At 58.3% G+C, this 23,805-nt stretch overlaps 2 protein-coding genes and 1 long non-coding RNA gene across 4 annotated transcripts; 2 read left to right on the top strand and 1 right to left on the bottom strand.

Moving 5' to 3' along the window:
* Positions 1 to 7,597: 7,597 nt before the first annotated feature.
* LOC123356225 (glucose-6-phosphatase catalytic subunit 1-like) lies at positions 7,598 to 14,970 on the top strand. Its single transcript, XM_044999249.1, has 5 exons — positions 7,598 to 7,842; positions 10,968 to 11,077; positions 12,239 to 12,344; positions 13,082 to 13,197; positions 14,444 to 14,970. The coding sequence occupies exons 1-5, from the start codon at positions 7,613 to 7,615 to the stop codon at positions 14,953 to 14,955; spliced, it is 1,074 nt and encodes a 357-aa protein (XP_044855184.1). The 5' UTR covers positions 7,598 to 7,612; the 3' UTR covers positions 14,956 to 14,970.
* Positions 14,668 to 22,439, bottom strand: LOC123356227. Its single transcript, XR_006575300.1, has 2 exons — positions 22,385 to 22,439; positions 14,668 to 14,802 (listed from the first exon to the last, which is right to left on the bottom strand). It is a non-coding gene; the product is annotated as an uncharacterized LOC123356227 (long non-coding RNA).
* Positions 18,166 to 23,289, top strand: LOC123356226 (glucose-6-phosphatase catalytic subunit 1-like). Of its 2 annotated transcripts, none has more exons than XM_044999250.1 (5): positions 18,166 to 18,428; positions 19,198 to 19,307; positions 19,402 to 19,507; positions 21,105 to 21,220; positions 22,026 to 23,289. In XM_044999250.1, the coding sequence occupies exons 1-5, from the start codon at positions 18,211 to 18,213 to the stop codon at positions 22,535 to 22,537; spliced, it is 1,062 nt and encodes a 353-aa protein (XP_044855185.1). In that variant the 5' UTR covers positions 18,166 to 18,210; the 3' UTR covers positions 22,538 to 23,289. The 2 variants fall into 2 exon arrangements, with proteins under 2 accessions (XP_044855185.1, XP_044855186.1); XM_044999251.1 differs by lacking the exon at positions 22,026 to 23,289 and adding an exon at positions 21,871 to 22,019.
* The last annotated feature ends 516 nt before the right edge of the window (positions 23,290 to 23,805 follow it).

Genomic DNA, 23,805 nt, shown 5'->3' with positions numbered 1-23,805 from the left:
AGCTTGTCTCAGTGCTTTCTCGCCAAGGGAGGGAGTTCCCCCACTGCCCTCAGAGCCCCTGGTCCTTGCTTACACTCATCTAAAGCCCTGTGTCGCAGCCACCATCACTCAGTTAAGCCAGTAAGTCCCAGTTATTGCTCCAAAACTGTATGAGGTACCCCCTCCGTTCAGCCCCAGAGGGACACATGCTATCGCCTGCCCACCCCAGTCCTTCCTTGCTCTGATTCCGATGCATCTTGTGGGACAGGCTTGCTTTTTGCAGAGAATGAGCTATTACAGACAGGAGAATTTCATCCTGTACATCTTATGTAATGCCATTAAACTTGCTGGCCTGGGCTATGAAGGATGCACTCCTCCTGACATAGGAAGTAGAACGCTTAGGACTCCGCTGCTGCTTCTGATACCAGAACATGGCAAACAGCATGCAGGGGCTCGGAGCTTGCTGCAGAGACACAGCAATCACGGCCCATTTACATTCTCTTGGTCCTTCTCTTTCATTTAGAAAACCGCAAAGGAGCTGGGATTTTGATGGGGGAGGAGCAGGAGCTGTAATGAGAAGGGATGAGTAGCACTGGGCACGTCTCCATCACTCCCAAAAGCAAACAGGAGCAGGATGGTCTCGTGGTTAAGCCATGGGCCTGGGGCTTGGAGGTCTAGCTTCAGTTCCCCGTTCTGACACTGCTCGAATGCCCATGGGCTCGCCACTTCACCGCTTGCTTCAGGCCGTGACTCCCCTTTGTGGAATGGAATCATACTAACCCTCTTTCTCCCACCGCCGTGTCGATTTAGAGTGTAACGTCTTTGGGGCAGCACGGTGTGTCTGCGCAGCAGGGCGCTCTGGGCCTCTCAGTGCGCCTGTAATACAGATAATAGTCATTACTGAAAGCTTTGCTCTTCAGCAGGGTCTTTGTGAGCCTGGGATAAAGGTCACCTTTGGAAAGGCTTGTTAAGTAACGGCCCCTGTCTCTGTTCGAACACTGGACTTGGAGCGATTGCTTATTTCCTTATGAACTTTCCTGATCAGAAACAAGCAGCATGACTCTAGCTATCGCTGGAAGGTGACATGCCAGCATCTGAAAATACCAGGCCAGTTTGGATTAGCTCTGTGTTTTGCTTTCGCCTTTCAGATGTATTTTGTTTATTCTCGGGGCAGGGGTTCTGAAACGTTCCCATCTTAACAGCATGTGTGTCCTGTGGAAAACCTCCCCTTCCACCCACAACCTCCCCTTGCGTGCATGACATCTCTGACAGCCAGAGCGATTGCTTTCCTGGGAAAGGCATGTGTTTTGTAACTGTAATGGACTTCAGCAGCTGGAAACCAGGGGTGGCGCCAGCACCAGGTGCTGACCACAGACAGCGATTTGGATCTCTCTGCCTTGGGTGCTTAAAGGGCTTTAGAGAGACAAGGTGAGGGAGGGAATCTCTCTTATTGGGCAACTTCTGCTGGTGAGAGAGGGAAGCTTCAAGCTACCCAGGGCCCTTCTTCAGGTTTTGTTGGACGAATCAGGACTGGTTCATACAGGCCCTGATCAGGCGAGCTCCCCAGTCCAGGGAGTACCTGTCTGTCTTTAACCTGAATGACCCCCCCCCCCCGCTTATCCAACCCCCCTGTCCCCTGACTGCCCCAACCCCTATCCACACCCCTACTCCTGACAGGCCCACTCCCAACGCTCCCTGTTCCCCATCCCCTGACCGCCCCCCCAGAACCTCTGCTCCATCCAACCGCCCCCTCCTCCCTGACTGCCCCCCAGGACTACCTGCTCCCTTAGCCAACTGCCCCGCTCCCCGCCCCATTACCAGCAGCAGGAGCTCGCAGCCACGACCCCCGGCCAGAGCCAGCTGCACGCCCCAAGCTGCCCAGCGGGAGCAGTGGGCCAGAGCACGGCCTGCACAGCAGCGTGGCTGCGGGGAAGGGCCAGGGACTAGGCTCTCCAGCCGGGAGCTCAGGGGCCGGGCAGGACAGTCCCGTGGGCCGTAGTTTGCCCACTTCTGCCCTAGCTGCTCAATCAGCTGGAGGCTCACTTGGCAGATATGCTGCCCTGGGAGTCCACGACATTACTGGCTTGTGGCTGTATTTTATTATTGTTAATAATAAAGTGGAAGATACAGTGAGTCCAGTGATGGTATGGGAGGGCTCCTCTGGGCAGCGCAATCCCCTGCGCGGCATGGGGAGACACAGCTGCCGTCCCCTCGCTGGTCACTGGCATCTCCTGAATGAGCCCAGTGGTGAAATCAAGGACCAACATATGGGAGATGTGTATGCGCCTTGTACTGTGCCCACTTGCTTTGAAGTTTCACTGTTGTTTGTGGAGTGTCAGGGTTAGGGTTAAAGTCACAACAAGATTGGCTCAGACACATGTTTTCCTCACAGCAATTAGTATGGGTTTAGCAAACCTGGCTCGCATGTGGCTTCCCTGTTTGTGATGGCTGGAGGTTTCCTGGCTCTATGGGGTCTGGAAAGCCCCCGTGTGCTCAGTGAGCACTCAGTGCCGACACACAAATGCCAGTATGGAACAATCAACATCGTTCATATGCCAGTGTCAGCCCTGCTTGGTAGCTGCGCTCGCAGAGGACGTGCGTGATTGCTTTGTGTTGTGCTTTGAGCTGACTTCCTGGAGCAGAGGAAGGGAGATAGAGCATATGGAAACACATGGGCCTGCGGGATGTATGGCAGGAAGCTAGATGGGAAGCCCTATGGGGTGTGCTTTCCGCCTGGAGCTGATATGGGGATGGCCCAAGAATGATTCTGTATCTGTTGTTTGAACAGAGTTCACCCCCTTGTACCATTGAAGAACCTCACACTGTTTACCTCCTTGGTCATCCGCTGTGCAGTAATCCTTCCCACCCCCATACACTCCACTGCGCACACCCGGCCTCCCCCCCCCCCCACTCCACTGCGCACACCCAGCCTCCCACCTCCCCACACTCCCACTGCGCACACCCGGCCTCCCACCCCCCCACACACTCCCACTGCGCACACCCAGCCTCCCACCTCCCCACACTCCCACTGCGCACACCCGGCCTCCCACCCCCCCACACACTCCACTGCGCACACCCGGCCTCCCACCTCCCCACACTCCCACTGCGCACACCCAGCCTCCCACCTCCCCACACTCCCACTGTGCACACCCAGCCTCCCACCTCCCCACACTCCCACTGCGCACACCCCGCCTCCCACCTCCCCACACTCCCACTGCGCACACCCACCCACCCACCTGCCCCACACACTCCAGTGCGCACACCCAGCCTCCCACCTCCCCACACTCCCACTGTGCACACCCGGCCTCCCACCCCCCACACACTCCCACTGCGCCCACCCGGCCTCCCCCCGCCCCACACTCCCACTGAGCTCACCCGGCCTCCCACCCCCCCACACACTCCCACTGCGCACACCCAGCCTCCCACCCCCCCACACACTCCACTGCGCACACCCAGCCTCCCACCTCCCCACACTCCCACTGCGCACACCCAGCCTCCCACCTGCCCACACTCCCACTGCGCACACCCAGCCTCCCACCTGCCCACACTCCCACTGCGCACACCCAGCCTACCACCCCGCTACACACTCCACTGCGCACACCCAGCCTCCCACCTCCCCACACTCCCACTGCACACACCCAGCCTCCCACCTCCCCACACTCCCACTGCGCACACCCAGCCTCCCACCTGCCCCACACACTCCACTGCGCACACCCAGCCTCCCACCTTCCCTCTCTCCCACTGCGCACACCCAGCCTCCCACCTGCCCCACACACTCCACTGCGCACACCCAGCCTCCCACCTCCCCACACTCCCACTGCGCACACCCGGCCTCCCACCCCCCCCCACACTCCCACTGCGCACACCCAGCCTCCCACCTCCCCACACTCCCACTGCGCACACCCGGCCTCCCACCTCCCCACACTCCCACTGCGCACACCCAGCCTCCCACCTGCCCCACACACTCCACTGCGCACACCCAGCCTCCCACCTCCCCACACTCCCACTGCGCACACCCAGCCTCCCACCTGCCCCACACACTCCACTGCGCACACCCAGCCTCCCACCTCCCCACACTCCCACTGCGCACACCCGGCCTCCCACCCCCCCCCCACACTCCCACTACGCACACCCAGCCTCCCACCTCCCCACACTCCCACTGCGCTCACCCGGCCTCCCACCCCCCCACACACTCCACTGCGCACACCCAGCCTCCCACCCCCCCCCACACTCCACTGCGCACACCCGGCCTCCCACCTCCCCACACTCCCACTGCGCACCCCAAGCCTCCCACCTGCCCCACACACTCCACTGCGCACACCCCGCCTCCCACCTGCCCCACACACTCCACTGCGCACACCCAGCCTCCCACCTGCCCCACACACTCCACTGCGCACACCCAGCCTCCCACCTCCCCACACTCCCACTGCTCACACCCGGCCTCCCACCCCCCCCACACACTCCCACTACGCACACCCGGCCTCCCACCTCCCCACACTCCCACTGCGCACACCGGCCTCCCCCCCCCCCCCACACTCCACTGCGCACACCCGGCCTCCCACCTCCCCACACTCCCACTGCGCACACCCAGCCTCCCACCTCCCCACACTCCCACTGCGCACACCCAGCCTCCCACCTCCCCCCACACTCCCACTGCGCACACCCAGCCTCCCACCTCCCCACACTCCCACTGCGCACACCCGGCCTCCCACCTCCCCACCCGCCACTGCGCACACCCGGCCTCCCACCTCCCCACACTCCCACTGCGCACACCCAGCCTCCCACCTCCCCCACACTCCCACGGCGCACACCCAGCCTCCCACCTGCCCCACACTCCCACGGCGCACACCCAGCCTCCCACCTCCCCACACTCCACTGCGCACACCCAGCCTCCCACCTCCCCACACTCCACTGCGCACACCCAGCCTCCCACCTGCCCCTCACTCCACTGCGCACACCCAGCCTCCCACCTCCCCACACTCCACTGCGCACACCCAGCCTCCCACCTCCCCACACTCCCACTGCGCACACCCAGCCTCCCACCTCCCCACACTCCCACTGCGCACACCCAGCCTCCCACCTCCCCACACTCCCACTGCGCACACCCAGCCTCCCACCTCCCCACACTCCCACTGCGCACACCCAGCCTCCCACCTCCCCACACACTCCACTGCGCACACCCAGCCTCCCACCTCCCCACACTCCACTGCGCACACCCAGCCTCCCACCTCCCCACACTCCCACTGCGCACACCCAGCCTCCCACCTCCCCACACTCCCACTGCGCACACCCAGCCTCCCACCTGCCCCACACACTCCACTGCGCACACCCAGCCTCCCACCTCCCCACACTCCCACTGCTCACACCCAGCCTCCCACCTCCCCACACTCCCACTGCGCACACCCAGCCTCCCACCTCCCCACACTCCCACTGCGCACACCCAGCCTCCCACCTCCCCACACTCCCACTGCGCACACCCAGCCTCCCACCTGCCCCACACTCCCACTGCACACACCCAGCCTCCCACCACCCCACACTCCCACTGCACACACCCAGCCTCCCACCTCCCCACACTCCCACGGCGCACACCCAGCCTCCCACCTCCCCACACTCCCACGGCGCACACCCAGCCTCCCACCTGCCCCACACTCCCACTGCACACACCCAGCCTCCCACCTCCCCACACTCCCACTGCGCACACCCAGCCTCCCACCACCCCACACTCCCACTGCACACACCCAGCCTCCCACCTCCCCACACTCCCACGGCGCACACCCAGCCTCCCACCTCCCCACACTCCCACGGCGCACACCCAGCCTCCCACCTGCCCCACACTCCCACTGCACACACCCAGCCTCCCACCTCCCCACACTCCCACTGCGCACACCCAGCCTCCCACCTGCCCCACACTCCCACTGCGCACACCCAGCCTCCCACCTGCCCCACACTCCCACTGCACACATGCTGTCGTGCCATTTGTCTCTTTTCTTGATTCAAGCCTCATCAAAATGTCCCGTCGCTCCTTTTGGTGGTGGTTCAGGAAGCACAAGGGTGTGTGGGGTGTGTGCACGCACGGGGCCAGTGGTGTAGCCAGAGGAGAATGGGCTCAGTGGTACAGTCAAAGCACCTTTGGAGACCTGGGTTCAAATCCTGTTTAGGTCTCAGAAAAGCGAGTGAGTTGAATGAGCCCTGGTGGCCATGTCCACATCGTACCACCACCTGCTAGTCTGGCACGGTGGACAGTCTCTGCTCGGGAGCGGCTTAAGGCTGCAATAGTAGGAGAGGGTCCATGCCAGGTTGGCAGTGCACTGGCAGAGCCGAATTGGGCAGCCAAGGACTGGCTAGCAAAGGGCTGCAGGGCTGGACACACTGACAGTGAACAGACAGAGCTATGTGTGGGTGAAGTATGGACACGGCAAGTGATCTCCTGTCCTTCAAATCTTCCTTTCAAATCCGCCTCTTCCGGGAATGCCTCCTGCCCTCTGCCCACCAGCAATTCCTGCAGCCTCCCTTTCAGAAACAATTGTTCTGGGGCTTGACTTTGTTTGCCTTGTCTATCTTCGATTGTAAACTCTCCAGGCAGGGAATGGCTCCAACATTTAGAGGATGCTGTGGCCATTGGTCACACAAGTGCATTTTAAAATATTAACACCATCACTAACCCTAATGAAGCCTGCACAGCCCGAGCCCACTCTACCTGGCTCAACCCAAAGATAACAGCTCCTCATCTTACCAAACAATTACATTCCTGATACCATTTTACAAAGTACAAAACCGTCATGTAGGAATATTCTCAACACTGCAACGTGCCAGAGGGCGTGAGGTATCTGCCCCTTCCCACCCTCCTGCCAAGGTCGCCATAGTCATTTTGAGTAACTGGCTGGGTTTCTGTGAGGGGTCTAACAACTGAGGATAAATACAGACTTGTCCCTGCTGCTTCTCGGCAAGGCAGCTGACTCGTATTCTAAAATAAAAGGTATAAATTGTAACCTCCTGGGGCAGGGACCGTCTCTGTGGTGTGTGTTCATACAGAGCCTAGCATCATGGAGCCAGGTGCACAAATAGGGCTCCTGGGTGCTCTGATAATACAAATAATGGTAATAATAATAATTAATAAAGCCTATAATCATTATTCTGAGAAAACAAAGAGCGTAGTCGTCGTCTTTCAGAGCGACCCATTCAGCACAGACTCAGGGGACTTTGCGTCCCACAGGAGAGATGGATCCACGTCATAGCACACCGCCCAATTTAGTACTGTATCAAACACAGTTACGATCCCTTTCCTGACCCTTCAGTCCCCTTCCTGGGAGCCTTTCAGCAGCTGGAAAAACAGCAAAAGTTGCAAAAAAGAAAGTCTCGTTTTTCCTACCAGTGCTAAGTGGGTTAATGATTGATTTGAGCAGCTCACTGTGAATTGCTGAGACAGAAGCCTGGAGCAGGTAATTGTATCACACTCCTGTGAAGTAATGTTTGCTGAGGAGCTTTGGTGCTAACATGTCTTAACTGGGGGGACATCTTTGAAAAGCAAATGTAATCTGCATCCCAAGCAGTATATAACCAGCCAGCCCAAAAAGTGAGGCGTCGCATTCTGTCCCAAAGCCCCGGCCAGCTCCCCGCCGCCTGAGCTACAGCCATGGAGACAGGAATGGATTTTATACACAGCTCTGGAGTCCAAATGACTCGCTACCTGCAGGAGAACTACCAGGGCTCCCAGGGCTGGTTCCTCTTCATCTCCTTCGCTGCCGACCTCAGAAACACCTTCTTCATCCTCTTCCCCATCTGGCTCCACCTCTGCGAGGCGGTGGGCGTCGAGCTGATCTGGGTGGCCGTGATCGGGGACTGGCTCAACCTGGTCTTTAAGTGGTGAGTGTGTGGGCCTCACTGCCAAGGCAAGGCCCAGGGTTGTGTGTCTATAACCGAGCCAGGGAGGGGCACACTCATGTTAATACACACGTGCACTCGCACACACACTCACCCTCATGCACAAGTTAACATGATACGTTACTATCGCATACTAAACGGCTCCTATGTTACAAATGAGGTGCGTTAACGGGGCTGTCTGGGTATTTTTAAAATTAAGCCGTGTAAAAATGCACTTTCTTGAGTGCTTGAGTTAAACTGATGTAATTTAATACTAGCCAGAGAAGCTGCCCAGATGGGCCAGCAGCAGGGGCGGCTCTAGGCACCAGCAAACCAAGCTGTTGCCTAGGGCGGCCAAATGTAGGGGGCGGCAGGCTGGGCCGGTGGACCTGCCGCAGTCATGCCTGCGGGAGGTCCACCGGAGCCGCGGACGAGCGGACCTGCCGCAGGCATGACTGCGGAGGGGGCGCTCGTCCCGCGGCTCGGCTGGACCTCCCGCAGGCATGACTGCGGCAGCTCAAGCGGAGCCGCCGGACCCGCGAACCGTCCGCAGCCGTGCCCGCGGGAGGTCCGCTTGTCCCGGGGCTCCGGTGGACCTGCCGCGGGAGCTCAACCGGAGCCGCGGGAAGAGGGGACCCGCCGCGGGACCGAGGAAGGGCGGCGCAGCACACCGCGCTGCTTGGGGCAGCCTATTTTCTAGAGCCGCCCCTGGCCAGCAGGGCGCTGTTGCCTGATTTCCTCTCCATACCATATTTGATTTATTGTAGCTCTGGGCACATCAACGTTACTGTAATTTATCAGGGCCGCCCAGAGGATTCAGGGGGCCTGGGGGCTTCGGCGGCGGGGGGGCCCCCACTTCAGCAGTAATTCGGCGGCAGGGGGTCCTCCCGTTCCGGGACCCGCCGCCGAAGTGCCCCGAAGACCGGCGACAGGGCACCCCTGATGCCGAATTGCCGTCGAAGCGGGACCCACCGCCAAAGACCCAGAGCGGAAGAAGCTCTGGGGGCCCGGGCCCCGTGAGAGTTTTTCAGGACCCCCCGGAGTGAGTGAAGGACCCCGCTCCAGGGGCCCCGAAAAACTCTCGTGGGGGCCCCTGCGGGGCCTGGGGCAAATTGCCCCACTTCCCCTCCCCCTCCCCCCCCGGCCAGCCCTGTAATTTATTAAATGAGTGACAGAGGCACTAGCGGTCAGTGAGACACGGTGCGGGAGGTAATAGCTTTTATTGGTCCAGCTTCTGCTGGTGAGAGAGGCAAGCTCGGGCGCTCCACAGACTCTTAGACTCTTAGACTATCAGGGCTGGAAGGGACCTCAGGAGGTATCTAGTCCAACCCCCTGCTCAAAGCAGGACCAAACCCAACTAAGTCATACCCGCCAGGGCTTTGTCAAGCCGGGCCTTAAAAACCTCCAAGGAAGGAGATTCCACCACCTCCCTAGGTAACCCATTCCAGTGCTTCACCACCCTACTAGTGAAACAGTTTTTCCTAATATCCAACCTAAACCTCCCCCACTGCAACTTGAGATCATTGCTCCTTGTTCTGTCATCTGCCACCACTGAGAACAGCCGAGCTCCATCCTCTTTGGAACCCCCTTTCAGGTAGTTGAAAGCAGCTATCAAATCCCCCCTCATTCGTCTCTTCTGCAGGCTAAACAATCCCACTTCCCTCAGCCTCTCCTCATAAGTCATGTGCTCCAGCCCCCTAATCATTTTTGTTGCCCTTCGCTGGACTCTTTCCAATTTATCCACATCCTTCTTGTAGTGTGGAGCCCAAAACTGGACACAGTACTCCAGATGAGGCCTCACCAATGCCAAATAGAGGGGAATGATCACGTCCCTCGATCTGCTGGCAATGCTCCTACTTATACAGCCCAAAATGCTGTTAGCCTTCTTGGAACAAGGGCACACTGTTGACTCTTCCTCAGGCAGGGGCAGGTTTGCTGGGGGTTGGGCTGCAGGGTGCGGTGATTCTGCAATGTTTGTCTTGTGCTATCAGTTAAACCCAGCTCTTGAAAGACACCACGACCACTGGCACTGTAAAGAGGCCGAGGCTTGAAGCCATGTCTACACTACAGCCATAGCAGGGGGCCATGGCGATGCCTGCATGACCGCATAGCGTAGACACAGGCTGCACTGATGGAAGGGGTGTTTCTGTTGCTGTAGAAACACCATCTCCCCAAGCAGTAGTAGCTAGGGCAATGGGCACAGCCTTCCCTTGACCTAACTGCGTCTACACAAGAACTTAAGTTGGTGTCGCTATGTCACCCAGGGGTGTGGATTTTTCACCCCCTCCACCCCCCACGAGCGACGTAGCTATGTCAACCTAAATGTTAAGTAGGCCTCAGTAGGCCCTGGTGACTGTTCTCACCTCTCAGCCCCTAACGCAGGTCTCTCCAGGTCAGGGCAGAGGCGCAGGAGCAGGGCAGTGTGGGGGAAGCTTGCACTGTCGGCCAATAGCAGCCTGTCAGCGATCAGAGCTGTCAATCCAGCACCTTTTACCGGCAGGAAATTCACTTTAAACCTGTTAAAAACACCTGGTTCAAGCTCCTGTTCCCTTCCTGTCATGGTCATGGCAAGGGCCAGGCTGTGCAGGGCTGGGGTGGGCAGTACACGCCATCATACAGCAGCCCACCAGTGCATTTCTGGGCAATTAGCGCTCATCTCAGGGGGCTTACACCAGACACTGCCCAGCCGGCCTCATGTCCTCCAGCATAGCCAAGATGGGCTGTATTTGTCCCCCAAAATGCCATCATCTTGCTTACACAAACCCCTGCCTGGCCTTGACCCAGCGTCAGAGATTGCTGAATAAAATAAACACGCTGTTCAGGGAGGAAAAATGCTGCTTCGAGGTCTCGGGACTTCTAGAGCAAAGTGAGATAATGGTCAGAAGGCGAAGGATGGTTCCAGGAAAAGAGTAAGAGCCATGACCAGAGTTCACTTCCCCTGAGAACAGACACTTTCTGATTAACCTGAAAAAATCTGCTTGGAATTACGCCCTTTCCTGGCTAATGAGCCCAGACCTGACTTTGGCACCACTTGGAGTCCGCTATGAATGAACCGGTTGTGCTGGCCAAGAGGAGGGGGGGTGGATGATGCCTGATTTGACCATGTGACCCATTGCATTTCACTACAGGATTCTCTTTGGGCAGCGACCCTACTGGTGGGTCCGTGAGACTGGCTACTATGGCAACACTTCCAGCCCTGTGATCCAGCAGTTCCCTGTCACCTGTGAGACCGGCCCAGGTAAGCAACCCCCCTCCACAGGGCACATGCGGCACGCAGGAGAAGCCTGACAAATGCACAGCATGGACACCAGTCACTGCACCCACAAGCAACCGTTAACCTTTGGTTGTTAATGAATGTAACACCCCAAAGGGTGCTCGGTGTGCTGCACTCACAAGAGGAAGCAGGTTTCTGCCCCAAAGACCGTGTAATCAGAGGTCCAAATGAGGACACCTGCACGTGCTGAGTAGCACTTTACCCCAGGAGTCATCCTGCTGAGTGACCACTGATTTCTACTGGGATTAAGGTGCTCAGAAATCGGACCCTGAATTCATGCCCGTTTGCAGGCCAGAGTCGGTTCCCACACTGCACAGGCTCCATGCAGTGCTGGGAGACAGGGCAGCTTGTGCGCCTCATTGACCAGGCGTCTGAGTCTCAGTTTGAAGGGTGAGACCTGCCCGAGGGCAGACCATGCTCCCAAGGGAGGTGGTGGGAGCTGCCCAGTAACAAGGCAGCACTGGCCCCCGGGTGGGAAATGGGCCGGCCGGCCAGCCAAGCACTATGCCAGCTAACCGCCTGGCAGAGACGTCTGGGTAGTCTGCACACTAGCAACCTCAGCAGCCTCTCCCTGCATTGAGCTTCCAGGCCTCTCCTGCATCCCTAGAGGCCAGACTGGATTCCAATCCCCAGCTTGTGATTTTGGGGGCCAGAGCGAGACGCAGATGGGTTTTTTGGTGAGAAGAGCCCCCTTCTGGCTGCCCTCCCCCCACATGGTCTGGTTCCCACCTAACCTTTCACCAGGGGTGGGCTGGAACAGGGCTGCTCGCTCCCGGCAGCTGTCTGTCTGTCCGCCTAGCTGTTGATCGGATTTATAACAGTCACATGCTCTGGCTCTCTGGCCTGTCCTGGAATGGACAAAACACAGTTAAAGGAGCAGCAGCCGACACCCAAGGGATCGGGGCTGAGACTGTGAAAGGGAACGATGTCTAAATAGTTACAGTCCTCGGGAAAGGCCCCGTAAACCATCAGCCCAGGAAGCCTGCAGCAGGCAGCCTGGGCTAGAACAGACCGTGAGACGATTCCCTTCTGTGCGTTCAAACTCTCCGGCAGACAGAAGCCAAAGTGGGAGGGGTTTTCTCTTCACTGAGCTCACTGCAGGCTTCTCCCAACTCTCCTCCACAGGCAGCCCCTCTGGCCATGCCATGGGCTCAGCTGGAGTGTGCTACGTGATGGTGATGGCTCTGCTTAGCACCCTGCGTCGGCGCCGGAGATCCCCCTTCCAGCAGCAGTAAGGATCCAGCTCTGCCCTCGCGCTGGGTGCAGGGCCAAGGGGTGTAATTCAGGGCAGTGGCATTAGCTCTGGGCAGAATGAGCTCTGGCTAATCCCAGCCGCGTGCGGCTCCTCTGGGCCCAGCCATGGCAGCCGACCATACTCTGATGCTAGACCAGCACAGCTCCCCGTTTGGGCTCTTGCCCATCAGCCCCTGGCCGTGTCACTGTGCACATGGCATGTGCAGTCTGCCGCTGCTGGGTTCAGCCCCCAGCATGGGATTGAGTCTCCCCCTGCAGCAATGCACTGGGACGGCCTGGTTCAGATCTGGCAGCTGCAGGCAGGGGTGGCTCTAGCTTTTTTGCCGCCCAAGCACGGCGGTCAGGCTGCCTTCGGCGGCTTGGCTGCGGGAGGTCCCCGGTCCCGCGGATTCAACGTACCCGCTGCCGAATTGCCGCCGAATCTGCAGGACCAGCGGCCCTCCCACAGGCAAGCCGCCGAAGGCTGCCTGACTGCCGCGCTCGCAGGGACCGGCAGGCTGCCCCCCGCGGCTTGCTGCCCCAGGCACACGCTTGGAGCGCTGGTGCCTGGAGCTCCCGCTGGCTGCAGGACCAGGGCCTGGGGTCTCCATCCCAGACACTGCTGCTGTGTCTGTCCTCCTGAAATGTCCCACAAATCTTACTTATTGAGTAAATGGTTCATCACGTTCCCCCCACCAATCCCACAGCCCACTGACTGCTGTGTTCTCGCTGCAGGTGCCTGCGGGGGGCGCTGTGGATGTCATTCTGGGGGGTTCAGGTGTCTGTCAGTCTGTCCAGGATCTTCCTAGCAGCTCACTTCCCACACCAAGTCCTCACGGGCGTCGTTTCAGGTGAGGTGCTGCTGCCCGGGCGGTTCCCTGGATTGCTCCCCACACCAGGGGTGGGGGAAAGGGTGGGTGGGCTGGATGCAGCAGGGCTCTGGGAACTTCCCATGTTGTTCCCTTGTAAGAAACCAAGCGCCTCTGTTGTCAGAGGTGGGAGAACAGGGTGCTGCCCCGCAGGCTTGCGGTCCGGCTCAGCAGGTGCGGGGTTAAAGCCCGCAGCCTCTGCTCAGTGACTGGCTGTGGTTCTTTGCCACGGAAGAGGCGCAGCGCTCTCTGGCGTCGCTGGGCAGCCCTGGCCTGGCCTGCGTTCGTTCACTCACTGCCGGGCTGGACGGGAGAGCAGCCGGGTGGGGAGAGTCTGACTGGAACTGGGCAAGCACAGCAGAGGGGCGAGGGGGCTGATGCAGCGGAAAGGGAGCAGGGGACCCTCTGAACCCCCCTTCTCCTTTGCCCAGGGCTGGGCCTGGGGGGACGGGGTGTTGGCTCCTAATTATCCGGCTTCAGATAAACAGCTGAAAATGTGTCTGGCCCCAGGCCTGTGCCAGGCTTTTTGCTGGAATTTGGCCAAGCAGCTAACGACCCCAAAGCCTAACAGAGACGGGGCAGCCAGGATTCCTTGGTCCATCTCCCTCTGCTTCGTGCCGTTATTATTATCTATGTGCACTGTGGTAGTAACCCCCAGCTGCGCTGCGCAAACAGGAGAGCCAGTCCCCGCCCCAGAGAGATCACAGCCTCTGGGAGCCCTGTGGTGACCCCTGGCCTCTGCTTGGGTCGAGGGGCTCGGAGTCCAGCCCCGCAGAAATAGGCCAAAGGGAAGAAGGGCAGGATGGTTATGGCTCAGGGCACTGTCATGGGAACAGGAGCCTCATTCCTTATGGCCTTGCTGCTGCTCCCGCCTGGATGCCAGACCTGTTGTCTGACACCCCCCGTCATGCCCAGCGGCTCCGCAGCCAGGTCGGGAAGAAGGCCCCGGTCTGGGGGAAATGGGAACCGTGGTGTTGCTGAGTCAGCAGAATTGTTCCTCCAGCGGTTGTCTCCCAGGTGCCTTGGAAGGCCTTTAACCGTCTCTTCTCCCCACACTGCAAACAGGCCGGAGACTTGCTGTCACTGGGTAATGGCAGCCGGGCAGGGAAACGGGAATAGTGTCTGTTGTGTGAAGGACGGGGTTGGGCTTTGGTACCTTGACTCCTTCCTGCATCGCTGACACGGGCAGGTGCCAGGGTGCCGGCTTCATGTCTGTCTCCTCTATCAGGCATGGCAGTGGCTGAAGCTTTCCGGCACATCCCCTCCATCTACAACGCCAGTCTCCGGAGGTACCTGGGCACCACCCTCTTCCTCTTCAGCTTCGCCCTGGGCTTCTACCTGCTGCTGAAGGCTCTTGGCGTTGACCTGCTGTGGACCCTGGAGAAAGCCAAGAGGTGGTGTGACCGGCCGGAGTGGATCCACATTGACACCACCCCCTTCGCCGGCCTCCTCAGGAACCTGGGCATCCTGTTTGGGCTGGGGCTGGCCCTCAACTCCCAGATGTACCTGGAGAGCTGCAAAGGGAAAATGGGCCAGCAGCTGCCCTTCCGCCTGAGCTGCATCGCGGCCTCGCTCCTCGTCCTGCACCTCTTTGACTCCTTCAAGCCTCCCACCAAGGTGGAGTTGCTGTTTTACGTCCTGTCCTTCTGCAAGAGCGCGGCCGTGCCCGTGGCTGCTGCCGGCCTCATCCCCTACTGCGTCGCCCGGCTCATCAGGAGGCAGGAGGAAAAGGTTTTATGAGAGAGAGCAGAGCTGCATGGGACTGGCTGCCTCTAGCTCCTAGCCCTGACAACCAGGCCTGTGACTGCCCTCTGGTGCTGTATCACAGAGCGTGGCACGGGCTGGCTCTTCCGCGCCAGCTGCACAAACTACATAGCCTCGAAAGACGCGGAGAATTGTCTGAGAGACGGGGGTGGGTGAGGCGAGAGTCCTTTGAACCTGTTCTCAGTCTGGTGGGGAGGGGTTTGGGGAGGTGAGGGTTTGCTTTACACTGGGGGTTTGAGAAAAGCAGCATGGTTTGGTTTTAACCTGTGGCACCCTTCATGCAGTAGGAGGTGGTCCTGACCCCGGCATGGTCCTTGCACCCTCTCTGCCATATGCTAAGCAGAAAAAAAAGGGAATTGTAGGAAATGTACAACCTGGGGCTCTCACTAAGGTGCTGAGCCATGTGACACAGACCCATGCAAAGCCTTAACTCCGTGTACAGTGAGTGAAGGGCGATTGGCTTTCGCAGTCACCGTGGTGTCCCAGTTCTGTGGCTTTGTTCTCAAGGCTTTTACACCAGCATAAACCTGGAGTAACACCATGATGAATCTGACCCTTCCAGCTTGTGCAAATAACGTGTCACCTTTCTGAAACGAGTGCCTCTTCTGTGTATCCCAGCATGCACTGGGCTTGTGCTGTAACCCTGGAGTGAGATATTTACATTTGGATTTTGCATGAGATACAAGCTATAGCGTTTGCTTCCTAGGAGCTCTCAGTTGGTGTTGGCAGTTGTTTCATGCAGCCTTTGATACCAGGTTTCATGAGTGTCTCCCTGCCCTCACCAGCAGACACACGAGATCCCAGATCTGCTGGGAAATATCCAACCCTGAGGGTCATATCACAAAACTCCTGCCCACTTGGGCACAGGTCTGCCCTGATCACTTGTGGGCATGAACGTTCCTGCCGGAGCAGAGAACTTACCAATGTGTGGTTTCTTTTCAATCTGTTACTGGCTTGAGGTTTCTTTGCCTGAGTTACTCAGACCTAAGAGTTTGAAAAGAGACAGTAAGTGGTAAGATCTCTGCTCAACTGGAACTGTGAGATGTGAACGGGAAGGGAGAGACCATGTTTATTTTCTCTGTTATCTCCTGTTACTTCTCCAGCAAAGTGTCACGAGTTGATGGCATGCACAGCCCTGACTCCCACTCTGATCCTGCTGCGTCACAAACTGCCCCTCTCCGCCACTTATTGAGCTGTTTTCCTGTTTGCTGGTAACCACTGCAGGACCGGTGTGGGAATCCTGAGTGCGCCATGGGCCGTTGCTGTCTTGCTCGTTTGCACCGGCTCCTTCTTTCCCCGTGGCCGGGTCGGGGTTTCTCTTCCTGGGTTGTTAGTTTCTGTATTTCCCACACGGTTTTGGGGATTAAATATATCTCACGAATCACATTGTTTGGGAGATTCCTTTTTCCTCAGCTTTTTACCATCAAACATGTACTCTTTTGCCTCGTGCCTTTACACAGATCCTTCCGCAAATCACTTACTGAGGCCTAATGTTTCTGCAGCTGAGATCACAAGCATCTGGCCTGCCTCAGCCTAGTAGAAAAAGTGCAGCTGGAGAAGACATCTCTGTGTTTTTGGTGCATGTTGTGTTTGCTCATCTCGATGGAGCACACATCTGTACAACCAGGAATACTCTGGGTGCTCAACAACGATCCCTCCCAACTAGGGAAAAGCAAAGAAGGGAGACAGGGATGGAGTTACACTTGGATCATTCACTTTTTTCTCAGTGGACACTGGGCTGCACACGTTCTGTGCACAGGGCCGGCTCCAGAGCCCAGCGGGGCAAGCACCCGCCTGGGGCGGCCCTTTCCCGGGGGGGCGTCAGGCTGGGCCGGCGGACCTGCCGCAGTCATGCCTGCGGGAGGTCCACTGGAGCCCCGGGAGCAGCGGACCTGCCGCAGGCATGACTGCGGAGGGGACGCTCAGCCGGCGGCTCCAGTGGACCTCCCGCAGGCATGACTGCGGGCGGTTCGCTGGTCCCGCGGCTCGGCTGGACCTCCCGCAGGCATGCCTGCGGCAGCTCAACCAGAGCCGCCGGACCAGCGAACCGCCCGCAGCTGCGGGAGGTCCAGCCGAGCCGCGCGACCAGCGGACCCTCCGCAGTCATGCCCGCGGGAGCTCCGCTGGTCCCGCGGCTCGGGGGCGCCTCCCGGGCATGACTGCTTGGGGCGGCCAAATTTGTAGAGCCGCCCCTGTCTGTGCACACGTCCTTTACTGGGAATCCTAGATTACATGACACACTTCACAGAGCAACCCTGGATATAAACTTTCAGCCAGCTGGTGATCTCAGGTACACGCCGGGCAAATCCAGAGCAAACACTTAGCTCCAGTGGAGTCATACTAGATTTACACTGGTAGAACTGAGATCAGAAGTTGGCCCAGTATGCATCTTCTGCCTCATGTCGACACCTTCTGTGGGAGGCACATTTTCTGTGCAAACGGGGACTGTAAGAGACCAGGGTTTGGGCTCACCTTTGCAGCAATAATAAACTGGACTTGAACTCAGCCACCTCCCTCAGCCCAGAGGTGTGAGTGCTACCAGCTGACGCATCTTGACAGGGAGAAGGTCTAAGGGGTGAAGCAGGGCACAGCTGCATTTCTAACACTGGGAAATCTGCATCTGACCTGTCAAACAAATGAATAAATACAAGTAAAACAACCTGCTTTACCCAAAGCCCAACCTACAGCTTTAGGGTGGCCAGTGTAACTCCACTGAAGTTGATGGAGCTATGCCCAGTTATTCCAGTTGAGGATTTGACCCGTAAAATGCATTTAGTCTGAACAATCAGTAACGGATTTCAGAGAAATGGGACAGATTCATGCCCTACTGGTGTCTGTTTTCTAGCCCATCATTCTCCTGGAGAGGCAGGTTAACATCCAACCAAACCTGTCTTTGTTTTTAAAACAGTGACACCAAATTAGCTCGTTGTAGCTTCTGTGCAATTCTCTGCGTTACTCCCCAACTTTCAGCCCTTTCCCCTAGTGAGAACCACATGCCCAGAAGTAACCAGAGGGAAACTCTGAAATGAGGGATATTGATTCCTGGGGATGATGGTACAGGCAGTTTGCTCCAGATTTCTGGCTCTGTCAATAGTTTTTGGCTGGGGTGGCTCAGGTTCAAAGGTTGCATGTGTCATAAAAGAGTTGAGGCTGGCAAGGTATAAGAGGCAGCAGATTTCACAAAGCTGTCAGTGCAAACAACGGGTTCCAGAGGCACAACCAGGCGCCATAATGGACCTGCTGCACAGTGCTGGGGTGCAGGTGGTGCAGTACCTGCAGGAGAACTACCAGGGCTCCCAGGACTGGTTCCTCTTCATCTCCTTCGCTGCCGACCTTAAAACCACCTTCTTCATCTTCTTCCCCATCTGGTTCCACCTCTGCGAGGCGGTGGGCGTCAAGCTGATCTGGGTGGCCGTGATCGGGGACTGGCTCAACCTGGTCTTTAAGTGGTGAGTGCGGATTCTGAAAGCAGCTGTGGAGTGCTTCAGTTTGGGTCTGATGGAGCCTCTCTGAGGGGAAGGCTGAGTCGGGGATTGAGGAACAGGGTTGGGCGTCAAGACACTTGGGCTCTGTCCCTGAGGCTGCCACTGACTAGCTCTGTGACCTTGAGCAAGTCACTTCACCGCTCCATCCTCGGCTTCCCCCTCAGCAAAGTGGTGCACAGCTTTCGTGGAGCTCAATTAATGTGGGGCGAGCACTGTGCGTTCTTGTGGCAAAGGGCTGCGCTGATGCAAACTGCTGGTGCAATTCTATTTGGCTATCAGCTGGGAAGGGCAATTTCCCAAACCCCCAGGCTTGTGCTTCGCTGAGCTCTGCAGCAGCCCTCCTCTCTGCACATGGGCACAGACGGGGGAACAGTGGGGCCCCTACAGGGAACACATGGAGGCTCTTTGTCTACTCGCAGCACATAGGACCTAGATGCTTCCCCAGTGTCTGGCCGCAGCCTGGATTCGTCTGCAAGCATCTGTCCTGTTGCTGCGGCCCAGGAGCTGCACCGAAAAGCAGAGGCTGGTGCTGAATTAATAAGTGAGCTGAAAAGGCAAGAAGAGTAAATCATGGTAGTTATGGAGCCAGCACTTTGCACCTACAGAGTCCTCCCTACAGCCCTCAGGGTAGGGCAGCTAGTGCTCCGCCGCCCCCAGGAATCCGCGCTGCAGGTGGGTACGTGACATGCCCCGGGCCACGCACTGGCACTGTCATTTTCTCCTTTTACTACAGGATCCTCTTTGGGCAGAGACCCTACTGGTGGGTCCATGAGACCGATTACTATGGCAACGCCTCCACCCCTGTGATCCAGCAGTTCCTCCTCACCTGTGAGACCGGCCCAGGTGAGGTTCCCGCTATTGTGCCCCTCAGATTCACTGCAACTTCCTCCCTGGCTTCTCTCCCTTCTAACTGAGCGGGGCTGGGTCTTCTCCGCAGGAAGCCCCTCAGGCCACGCCATGGGTTCTGCTGGAGTCTGCTACGTCATGGTGACTGCCCTGCTGCCCTGCACCCGGGGCACCCGGCACGGATCCTGTGCAGCCAGGTGAGCAGTGCCTTGTGGCCTGAGGGCCTTCTCGTGGCCTGCGCCTTGGGCCTGGCTCTGTGTTCGTCAGGACGGGACAAGTTTTTCCTGCCCATGATTTGATACCTACAACAGGGTGACTGTCCCCTTAAGGGGAACAGGGCTCAGTCAACCCCTGCTCCATAGCGTGTCCCTTTAGGGTTCCTGGGACTCTGGGAGCAGAGGAGGACAAAGGGAAGGGCATAAGCAGGTGTTGGGACTTGGGAGAGAGGGAGATGGTTCGTCCTGGAGGAACAGTTAGTGCTTGGGGAAAACCCAGGCTACTGTTTCTTTAAGGGCTCAGGACAGGAGCCTGGTAGTGCAGGGTGGGACAGGTCCCTTCTCCCAGCCAGCTGGGAGGAGCCCTGGGAAGGAGGGTGCTGCCTCCTCCCTCCTCACCGGGCGGGGAGACACCAGCTTGCTGCTCTCTCCCAGCCCAGGTGGTGAAAGGACTAACTGCGGGGAGCAGCTTGAGGGCTGTAACTGGCCAGGAGGCTGGGGGAGGAGGAGGGTGCGGGGCTGGACTTGCAGGCCTAAAGAAGAGCTTAGCACTTTTGAAGAGAGGTAAGAAATCAAGCTCCACAACAGAGGCTCCTGGGGTCTGGGCGTCAGTACGGAGAACCCAGAGGGAGCCGAGCTGGCGGGGCCATCCCAGGCCACAAGAGGGGTGTTCTGCAATGGCCCCCACCCACAGTCCGTTTGGGTGAGGGAGCTGAGTCAGCTGGTTCCACCTGCTGCTGCAGCCCTGGGGAGGGGATCGTTTCACCCTGCTGGGGAGGGTCCCACGGGTGACAAGGCAAAATGGAGGATTACTAATGGAATTGTGGGTAAATGACCCCCTTCCCGGTCAGCATGAATTCCTGCCCCCCAGATTCTTCCCATGTTATGTCTGGGACCGGGAGATACATGAGAAGTGGGACGTGCAAAGCCCCCAAGAGTTGGAGCGAAAGGAAAATCCTGGGGCTTTTCGCACCTGGAACAGCAGCGCCCATTGCTGCATCACGGCTACTTACCGCACAGCAACTGGCATCAGCATGAGTGAGATCTAGTGGCTCACAGCTGAGTCGAGCGCAGCACAGGGGAGGTGACTCAGCTGGCAGCAGATCTGCAGGGGTCCAATCAGCCAGCCCTGGGGAAAGCCCCTTTCGCCTGAGCTGCTGCAGCATGCAGGAGGCACCAGGCATGGGAAAGGCCTTCGCTCGCTGGTTCGGTTGCCCTAACTCTGGCCCAGGGGTGCTGGAACAGTTTGTATAGTGCGGGTGCTGAGAGCCATTTTCCCAAACTGCAACCCCTGGATATAATGGAAACCACTTCAAGCCAGGGGGTGCAGCCACACCCCAGCACCCCCAGTTCCAGCACCCATGGCTGGGCCTCATGGCAGACATGTTTAGGCCATAGACTCGGTCTCATTTTCTAGCTAGCAAGACGGGCACTCGTGCTGGCATGGTGGCTCCTGCATAGCTAGAGAGGAGTCAGTCAGCCAGTGCGCAGGCTCCTGTCACTCACAGGCCGCTTGTGGCTTTATTAAAGTGCTTTGGCCCTGTGCACCCACAACCTTCCTGGCTGGCTGTCTCTGCAGGTGCCGCCGCGGCCTCCTGTGGCTTGTGTTCTGGGCCGTGCAGGTCTGCGTCTGCTTGTCCCGAGTCTTCCTAGCTGCTCACTTCCCCCACCAGGTGATCGCAGGTGTCATCTCAGGTGAGTGTCAAGGCTGCCTCCCCCATCACATCACCCGCCAGCTCTCCAGGGCCCAGTGACCAGGGAGACGATATTGAGCCCTAGATAGCTTCCTCCTGCTTGGGGGAGAAGTACATCCTCAGTTCTGGGATCACCATGTACTCAAAATACGATGGCAAAGTGCAGGGATTGGTGATCGTCTTTCCCCAGGTACCCACGTCTGCAGCGTGGAGAAGCAAACACATGGCGTAGTGGGCTCGGCCTCCCCTTGCATGGCTAATGCCATCATTCAGTGTTGACATGATGTCACTGCTTTGCATGGTGCTTTAGAGAGAGAGCGCACGCCAGGGTCGCGTGCTAACCAGCAGGTGCCTGCTGGCCCGTTGCACAGGAGGGAGGGACCCAGTTCTCTGTACACCCCGTCGTTAGTACCGTAGTCACTTTGGGTGACCTGGGGCTGTCACTACATGTGCCTAGCACCTGGTACCAGGCGCGGGTTCCTGCTCCTTCCCCAAGGCCTCTCTACACTGAGTCCACCCAGTACATTTTGCAGCTAGGCCTGTTTGCTGCTCATTGAGGGTACATCCACATTACAGTGACACACCTGTGGCTGGCCCAGGACTGCTGACTCCGATTCGTGGGGCTCGGGCTAAGGGGCTGTTTAATTGCAGTGTAGACGTTTGGGCTCCAGCTGCAGTCTCAGCTCTGGGACCCTCGCACCACGCAGGATCCTAGAGCGTGGCCACCAGCCCCACCCCAAACCTTGATACACCACACTACACGAACTGCAGTGTGGACGGACCTACAGAGACTCTTCTGCCCCCAGGCATGGCAGTGGCTGAAGCTTTCCGGCACATCCCCTCCATCTACAACGCCAGTCTCCGGAGGTACCTGGGCACCACCCTCTTCCTGTTCAGCTTCGCCCTGGGCTTCTACCTGCTGCTGAAGGCTCTCGGCGTTGACCTGCTGTGGTCAGTGGAGAAAGCCAAGAGGTGGTGTGACCGGCCGGAGTGGATCCACATTGAAACCACCCCCTTCGCCGGCCTCCTCAGGAACCTGGGCATCCTGTTTGGGCTGGGGCTGGCCCTCAACTCCCAGATGTACCTGGAGAGCTGCAAAGGGAAAATGGGCCAGCAGCTGCCCTTCCGCCTGAGCTGCATCGCGGCCTCGCTCCTCGTCCTGCACCTCTTCGACTCCTTCGACCTCCCCACGGACAGAGAGCTCCTGTTCTACGTCCTGTCCTTCTGCAAGAGCGCCGCTGCCCACCTGTGTGCTGTGGCTCTCATCCCCTACTGCATCGCCCAGGTGCTCAGGAGGGGCGACAAGAAGATCCTGTAGCTGACCTGCAAACTTGCGTCGTAGCTGCCAAGCCAGGCTGCTCTTCGGGGCAGGGGAATGTGCTCTGCAGGGCTCCCCCTTCCCTGTCCCACTGCAGTAACAGGTCTCCTGGCACCACGGACCTCACAGCTCTGGGGTACGTGATCAGCTCACGCGCACGGCTCAGGGCCGTGGAGTGGAGGGGGAAGTTCACTGTCTCCTGTCTGGGAAAGGAAGCGAGTGACTATCTCACACCTCAGTGCTGGCACAGGGTGAAATGTAACGGGGTCCTCGTTTGGCCACAGCCCCTGGCCCAGCCCAGGCTGGCAGAAATGGTAACCTCTGCTCCAGAGAGCGAGTGGATAAGGGGGCGGTCAGGAACGCTGTTCCAGCCGAGGGGGAGGTGTCCCACACAGAATTCGGTTCTAGGCCACAGTCAGCCTCTTACACCACGACGGACCAAACGCTCTCCAGCGGGGGGAGCAGTCGGCACCTACCAATCTCATGGCTCAGTCCCCTCTGGGCCAGTGCGTTTGGATAGGGCGACACTGAACACCAATGCTGTCAATCAACTCGGCCCCAGCAGAGCAGGGACGGCGTGTCCCTGGGCTCCCGGGGCAGGAAAGCTGCGCTGAGGTTGCTAGGAGGGCCGTGGACGTGGGTGTGTCTGTGCGTTACCAGGGCTGTTACAGCTGGGCAGCACCCAGGTGGCCCGGGCTGAGGGACAGGAGCTAGCTGTGAAATGCCTTTGGCAATAAAATTAGTAAATTCCACTCAGCCTGTCCCACCCTCAGGCCATCTTACTGATGGGGCAACCTCTGCTCATTGCCCCGGTGGGCCCTCCAGACACGCAGGGACCCAGAGCCTCCGAGAGAGAGTCACACGAATGGCCAGACCGATGGTCCATCTAGCCCCGTGTCCTGTCTCTGACAGGGGCCGGTGCCAGATGCTGCGGGGAATGAACAGAGCAGGGCAGTTATCCAGTCCCCGTCTGGCTGAGGGGAGCATTCTAGAACAGTGGTTCTCAACCAGGGGTACACAAACCTGGGGGCACACACAGGTCTTCCAGGGCGAACATCAACTCATCTAGATATTGGCCTAGTTTTACAATAGGCTACATGACTAGCACTAGCAAAGTCAGTACAAACTAAAATTTCATACAATGACTTATTTATACTGCTCTATAGACTATACACTGAAATGGAAGTACGCTATCTATGTTCCAATTGATTTATTATATAATGGTAAAAATGAGAAAGTCGGCCATTGTTCAGTACTAACGTGCTGTG

The sequence above is a fragment of the Mauremys mutica genome, chromosome 25, assembly GCF_020497125.1.
Source record: "Mauremys mutica isolate MM-2020 ecotype Southern chromosome 25, ASM2049712v1, whole genome shotgun sequence".
NCBI lineage: Eukaryota > Metazoa > Chordata > Testudines > Geoemydidae > Mauremys > Mauremys mutica.
The sequence above is the reverse complement of the archived record's forward strand: the minus strand, read 5'-3'. Positions and strand labels throughout refer to the sequence as shown.